The sequence below is a fragment of the Topomyia yanbarensis genome, chromosome 3 (genome assembly GCF_030247195.1).
Source record: "Topomyia yanbarensis strain Yona2022 chromosome 3, ASM3024719v1, whole genome shotgun sequence".
Taxonomy (NCBI): domain Eukaryota; kingdom Metazoa; phylum Arthropoda; class Insecta; order Diptera; family Culicidae; genus Topomyia; species Topomyia yanbarensis.
The window spans coordinates 363,710,278-363,717,667 of NC_080672.1; the positions used below are offsets into that span (position 1 = coordinate 363,710,278).

The 7,390-nt window shown below is 40.0% G+C and overlaps 1 protein-coding gene across 1 annotated transcript; it reads left to right on the forward strand.

Annotated features, from left to right (window-relative positions):
- The first annotated feature begins 5,124 nt into the window (after nucleotides 1-5,124).
- LOC131688728 (2-oxoisovalerate dehydrogenase subunit beta, mitochondrial) lies at nucleotides 5,125-6,775 on the forward strand. The gene is made up of 2 exons (XM_058973205.1): nucleotides 5,125-6,304; nucleotides 6,375-6,775. The coding sequence occupies exons 1-2, from the start codon at nucleotides 5,423-5,425 to the stop codon at nucleotides 6,600-6,602; spliced, it is 1,110 nt and encodes a 369-aa protein (XP_058829188.1). The 5' UTR covers nucleotides 5,125-5,422; the 3' UTR covers nucleotides 6,603-6,775.
- Nucleotides 6,776-7,390: the final 615 nt, after the last annotated feature.

Here is a 7,390-nt window from a genome sequence, read left to right on the forward strand (position 1 = left end):
CATAATGCCTCTTAAAGTTAGCATAATGCCTCGTAGCAACTAAAATGTAAAACATTTGCTCTTGCACTATATCTACATACAACACACAGACATCCAATATTGAATTTTCTTTTCATATTTTGAGATTCCGAACAGTAACAAATTTACGAACGCTTTCCAATAGCCACAAAAAATCATGTCTTTGTATAATCAATGGTGATGAAATGAACTTAAAATTCAAATGCCTATATAACGCTTTGAAAAAAAAATCAATTGGAAATATAATCCGCAATGGACGTTTGCAAAACTTCAACCAAACATCTATATAGAGTTGCAAAATATTTTTGCCATAATCAACGTGTTTTCACTGAGAAGCCCAATAATTTTTTTCAAAATATTCTAACACCTTTCCGTGATTGACGCCTTTTTATTTTATTTTCAATTTTTTATATTGTAACGACATATAATTAGCAAGGGACTTGGAAGGTGAAGTATTTTTCAAATATTAAGAGCCATAGTACTCAAGGGAGAGCAAGGATTTGAAGTAAGAAAGTTTAGAAAAGCGTGGAGTAGGGTCAATTTATTTTCAATATATTTGACACGGCTCAATGCGTTAGCACAACTGAGCCGTGGATCTTTCGTGTTTTTACAATTTTTAAAAATAGGAAGAAATTATCGTTACAGCCTGTTCGTCGGGTCTTGTTGACACATCTTACTGATGCGTGTTGAGATCCTCTTCCTAGGTGGTGAAATATTAGATGCGTTTTTTCCGCACCTTGGGGGTCATTCGGTTTGTCTTCTCTCGCGTTTTTGTTTATGTCCATGTCGTCATCGGTACTGCATTCATGTTGCTCACGGTCGGATGTTCTTAGTTGTTGTTTGTGCTTACGGGTCGCTATTGTATCCTTCTCCATCGGTATTTGATTCGGTATTGGTGGTGTTGGTTTCGAAACATTTGGTGTAATCGTTGTTACTTCGATGTTGGTAATGGCAGTGTGTTTAGTGGTACTGGGCTCGATCGTTGTTGAGCTGGTGTTTGTGCATGTTTACCATACGAAGACTGTATACCGGCTTTGGTCGTATCACGTGGAATTTCCTTAGCAGTCTCTGCGCAAGGTTTTCCGTGGTGTGGCGGCTGATCGCAATATTGACACGTAGGAATCTGCCCTGGATACGTGACTAGTGATCGTTGAGAATGTGTTATACCACAGATAACAGACGTTTAGGCTCGATTTGAATCGTGTGTAAATACCCGCTGCTGAAATTCCGAATAAATCAGACATCTGAAACATGTTTGGCAAACGTTTGCAGATGGCGCAGTGATCACTACAATGCAGTTAGAGTGCAGCTGTCAAACACGTGTAGCAAACAGTTGCGCAGATGGCAATAGTGAAACACGGATTTTCAACGTATATCAATTTGAAAGTTTACACAGGTTTTTGAAGAAATTTTGTTCTAGCCTAAACGTCTGTTATCTGTGGTTATACCTTGAGGGCATTTTCCTGAGAATCACAAGTAACAAGAAATATGTTTTGTCGGACGCATTCTCACCACAGGAACGCCGTTACGGAGTCATGGGAAGAAATTCCTCCAAGTATCTTCCGTAATACTACTCACTTCTTCGTATTTTGACATGGTTTTTTGATAACGGAGGAACTAGTACGTGGTGCCAGGTCATGTATCTTTATTTCAATACTGTCAACATCTATATACGTTGGGATATTGTATAAAATGTCATTACATTCGACAACGTGTTTCATGTTGTTCTGGGAAGCGAACGATTCTGCTTGATTAATGTGTTTGAACATAATCAGTGCCACATGACGTAAATGGTGGAATTGCACCGCATTAACTTCTGCTACGTTGAGCTTCAACAATTGCTCCACTTCACGAATCGATGGTCTTACCGGACATTTCGAGAAGTCAACAGCAACACAGTTTGTCCGCAAACATACTCTTGGTTCGTATTGTAACTCATTGTGTGTTCACGTTTCACACACTATGTAGAAGGAATCAATTTTTGCCTTTGCAAATAGAACAAGCGGCGCGCGGGTACATTTGATTACTTGCCCTGCTACAGCAGCGGAGCGATTGCTAGCGTCTGAACTGAGCGAGATGAGAAACCGAACTGTGATTGACGTCTCTTGAATAGAATAGAATAGTTTGTTGGGTGCCATCTAACGTTAGTCCAACGAACGTCCTTCGTGAGGACCTTTAGGGTGAAAGAAAAGTTTTGAGAAAAACAAATAAAAGATAAACAGACGTATTATAAATAAATATCATTCTAGACGAGCTTTAATCTGAGTTGCTCGGTATGGGTAGATTGTGGATATCTTTTGAGCTATCTCCTAGCTCAACTATTAAACAATCATACCAATTTTAATATCCTACATTGTACTTCTGTACCAAAGGTTAATTGGTCGGTCTTAGGTCAGACCGGACTAAGTGACAAAATATTGATTTCGAGAAAAACGAGTTTAAAGTTTGAATCGCAGCATCCTTTACATTATGATTGTAAATTAATTTTTGCCAAAATTCTTGTTTATTGTTACATATTTCAAATCTGGCAAATTAAATGTTAAATGTAGCTGACGATATTCTTTATCCAGTGCTATCATTATCTCATTATCTCTCAAATCTTTTCTTAAGTCCGCTTTGCGACTTTTCAGCCAATCGCCATCGGGCCGTGCGGCGAATTACACGCCCATTTAATTTGCATCAAGGTCAGTGTGAAAACGATTTGACGTTTATTTTTGATTCGCTCGCAATATAGCTAGTTTTCGTCGTCGGCATTAATTAGCTAAATCAAGTGCATCATCATGTTTGTTATTCTGCTAGATAATATTATTTACTGTAAAGTTCAAAATATGGAACAAAAACTTGTCATTTCACAATTACAAATTCAGTAAAAAACGATGTATTTTGCCTGGAAAAGTATTATTCTTTTTTAATTCGTTTATTTGACACGGCTCATAGCGGTAGCTTAACGGAGCTGAGGACCTTTAATATGTTTACAATATGTAAACAAAAGAAATTTAAACGAATATTATTTATCCGTCGGATTTCGTGCGTGCAACTTTTTATTGCGAGCGGAGACCTTCTTTCGCGGGAATCATTCTGCTCGCGTACTGCGTCAGGGGAGTCATTTAATTCTCTCTTGTTTTTCACGTTCAGGTCATTGTTGTTGAAGCTATCTTGGTGCCCGCGATCAGATGTTCTGCCGTCATTGTTATTACGTTTGTTGTCGATGTTATTCACAATTGGTTTTGGGGTGTTGGATGCTTCTTTTGTGGATATAATTATGGTCTGAACAGCTGCCACAAATTCGGCCACCGTTGTTGGTTCAGACGTTGGCATTGAAAACTCTGTTTTGGGTTGGTTTGCCGTGCATGAGTTGGCGATTGGTTGAAATGTATTCTCCTCTGCATCTTCCGCGTAAGGTTGTCCATAATGTACTATCTAATTAATTACAGTATTAGTACGTAGGAGTTTGCCCCTCATGGGTGTATAGCGTAGTTTGTTTAATTGTAGTTACGTGAGTTTTGACTTTCATAGTCAAGTAGGAAGGAACAGGTCTTTCGACCCGCATTTTCACTACAAAAACACTGTTACCCGGGAAGAATTTTCTCCAAATATCAGGTGAAACGGATTCTACTTCTACTTCTAGGTACGATGGGATAGGTCATGTAGCCTTACATGTATATATTCATTCTCTATATACACGGGAATCTTATTAATTCAGTAACGTTGTTACTTTCAACCACGTGTTTTAAGTTGTTCTGCAATACGAAACACTCGGCTTGGGCCAACTTGTTCAATGATATTAATACTGCATTGCGAAGATGATGATACTGAAGGTATGCGACTTCTGAAAGCCTAAGCAGCATTTTCACCTTCACAAAAACTCGATCGAATTGAACAAAATTGAGCAAACGTTGGGTCCAAGTAGAGCTTCTTCGTCAATTTTACTTAAAATGACAAGAATAATTCAATGTTTCCTTTGTCTTTAAGACAATACACATTAGTTCGAGAGGCCTATTGTTCACGTGACTCGATTTTAGGTCTGACTCCAGCAGATGTAGAAAGGAGACTGTGGTATAATCCCTTACACAGTATGGTAAAAATCGAAAAAATCAAATCGCAAACTTTTCGAGAAAATCCGTTTCAGATAGATATTACCAATTAAATAATCATTTTATCGGTACTGTAATTAGAAATTTCCGACATCTAATTGTCAAGCCAGTTTTAAAAAATATTGGGAATAGAAATTTTTTCTCAACAGTTTGGATGGCGGTGTGGTTAACACACTCAACTAGAGAATGGAAGATCGCAGGTTCGAGTCCTGTCCAGTGTGCCCAATAAAAGGTGAATTGTAACCGTTTCCGGTTCATTCTTTTTGTCTATTTTCCATTGGATACGTTCTAAAAAATCTTCAAAATAGTATTTTTGGCTTCGCTAGAACTAAAATGTACGAGTCACCATAAACTGTATGGTTCGTAAATGGTATGTTATCAAAATGTATATGGAAGAAAGCATATTTTGGTACGGTGATCGTTTTTAAAGTTTGTATGGTCGAAAAAACGACTAATGCTTATGTACGGTTTTATACCAGGCAATGATTATTCTGCCGTTGAACGAACTACATTAGAAATTGTTTATAAACGTTTGATAAAATGGTTGGCATATGGTACACATTTATGCAGCAGGTTAGTGGGAAATGCGATGAATTTGTCAAATTTATTTTACAATTTTCTCGATGTTGACGTTTGGCGGATAGGCCTTTTTCAAATGTTTGACTGGCAATGGGTACAACCGAACATTCATTATGTCAAGTTGGACGAATCCACTTGTACCCACAGTTGTCACAAAGATGTCAACTGCATCACCAAACAGAGATGCCAGATTTGCAGACAAGTCTGCAAATTTGCAGACTTTTAATTTAAGCTGCAGATTTTTTCGATGACGCAGATATTTGCAGATTTTTCCGTTTGGTTGCAGATATTTGCAGATTTTTTAGTTTGGTTGCAGATATTTGCAGATTTTTGAATATAAAAGCTTTTGGTTACACTAGCTTGCCTCACATTTTTTGTTCTTCCCAGACTTTTAAAATTATTATTGCAGACATTTGATAAAAGTACCTGGCATCTCTGTCACCAAATCAATTCACAACAACAAAAAATCTGAAACATCGTATTCGTATCGTGCGGTTACCAATTTGTCTGTGTATATACTTTTACCGTGCCTATCGCTTGTTATAAACACTTCCAATCGCTGCCTTTCTACATTATTCGAAATTGTAGCAGTATTTCGTACGTGTGGCGGTGCAAGTGCAATTACATAACTACTGCGTCACACAAATCCTTGCTGAATCTGCGATAGGAACGAAAGTAATATTGACCTACAAACCCTGTATTCGTTGCGTTTCCTCAGAGTCACCGGTAACATGAGTATCCTTATGAAGGTGAGCAGCGCTGCTTTGCGCCAAAACGCCAAAGCCAATATTGTAGATACTGTCTCGCGTGCTTCGTCCCACTTTGTCTACACTCCGGATGCGAAAGCTCCCGTGAAGGGTCCTAGCAGCAAGATGAACATGTTTCAGGCCATCAACAATGCTATGGATATTGCCCTGGAACGAGACAGTTCGGCGATGGTGTTTGGAGAAGACGTTGCCTTCGGAGGAGTTTTCCGGTGTTCAATGGGACTGCAGAAAAAGTACGGCAAGGATCGAGTTTTCAATACACCTCTGTGTGAGCAAGGCATCGCCGGTTTTGCAATTGGTGTGGCCAGCACTGGGGCAACAGCTATCGCAGAAATACAGTTTGCTGACTACATATTTCCTGCGTTTGATCAAATCGTTAATGAAGCGGCCAAATATCGATATCGAAGCGGAAATTTGTTCGACTGTGGATCGCTCGTGTTCCGAGCTCCATGCGGGGCAGTTGGGCATGGAGCTTGTTACCATTCGCAGAGCCCTGAAGCGTACTTTGCCCACACTCCCGGCTTGAAGGTCGTAGTACCACGGGGACCTAACAAGGCTAAAGGTTTGCTTCTAGCATGCATTAAGGAAAAGGATCCTTGCATTGTGTTCGAACCGAAAACTTTGTACCGGGCAGCGGTGGAAGAGGTCCCGGATGAAGCGTTCGAATGTGCCATTGGAAAAGCTGATGTGCTAAGGGTGGGTACGGATGTTACATTGATTGGATGGGGAACACAGATTCATGTGTTATCCGAGGTAGCCAATATGGCCAAAAAAGAGCATGGTGTCAATAGCGAGGTGATCGATCTGGTGTCGATTTTACCCTGGGATAAGGAAACGGTGTGTAATGTAAGTATATTCGAAATAGACTGAAAGCGATTGAATGTTAGAATATAACGCTTATTTTTTACATCCATAGTCGGTCAAGAAAACCGGGCGCGTACTGATCGCTCATGAAGCACCACTGACCAGTGGATTTGGAGCAGAGCTGGCCGCTACCATTCAGGAAGAGTGCTTCCTTCATTTGGAGGCACCGATTGCACGAGTGACCGGATGGGACACTCCATTTCCGCACGTTTTTGAGCCGTTCTATATTCCCGACAAGTATCGCTGTCTGGCGGGAGTTAAGAAGCTGGTTGACTACTAACGAATCCGTTTCGATCCCACTGTTGCTCAAAGTGAATCTTCACTCTAAAAATTTTGGAAGCTCTTATTGATTTTATGGCAAGTGAGACTTTTTTTGCATTTATTAGGTTTAGGATGCGTGGGATATAATCGAATAGCGTAATAATATTCATATTGCAAGAACACGAAAATAAAGTGCCTTTACCAACAGTATTTAGTTTTCTTGCTAGTGTTTTATTATTAACCTTCCGGCCAGGGGGCGTCACTCCTGTCACCCGTTATGGAGATATACGGACTTTGACAGTAGTCAACATATGATGGGCCTAGCCGCATCTAGGCCCATGTATTGGGTTGTTTTGATTTTAACAAAGGCAATGTTAGGACAAAATCACCCTTATTCTTGTTTTTCGACGAATGGGAGATTCGTTCGAAAGTGGTTTATATTCCCGTTTACGACAGCAAAATCAAATGGGCTTACTATTCGATCGAATCTCGCATTCGTCGTAAACAAGAATAAGGGTGAATGGCTGCCTAGCAGGAGGCTGCTTCCGGCCCTCGCGCTAGTGCACTGAGTGCACGTAGCTCTGAAAATTCAACGGAATCATCTTTAAGCACTGTTGGCGGCTGTTACGCGACCTCCAGAGTGCCAGATAGTCACGTGACCCGAACAGAAAACTATCGAAATTGATCGTAGAAACGTTGAATTTACAAGTCTCGACAAACATATGCTTACGGCCTAAAAGCCAACTGTCACAATCCACTTTGAATGGAAATTCCGGACAAACCGTTACACGCCAATCACAGATGTTG

Coding starts and splice junctions, on each gene's coding strand:
- LOC131688728 (XM_058973205.1), top strand. CDS start 5,423: ATGAGTATCCTTATGAAGGTGAGCAGCGCTGCTTTGCGCCAAAACGCC. Junction 6,305..6,374: donor ATAAGGAAACGGTGTGTAAT/GTAAGTATATTC, acceptor TTACATCCATAG/TCGGTCAAGAAAACCGGGCG.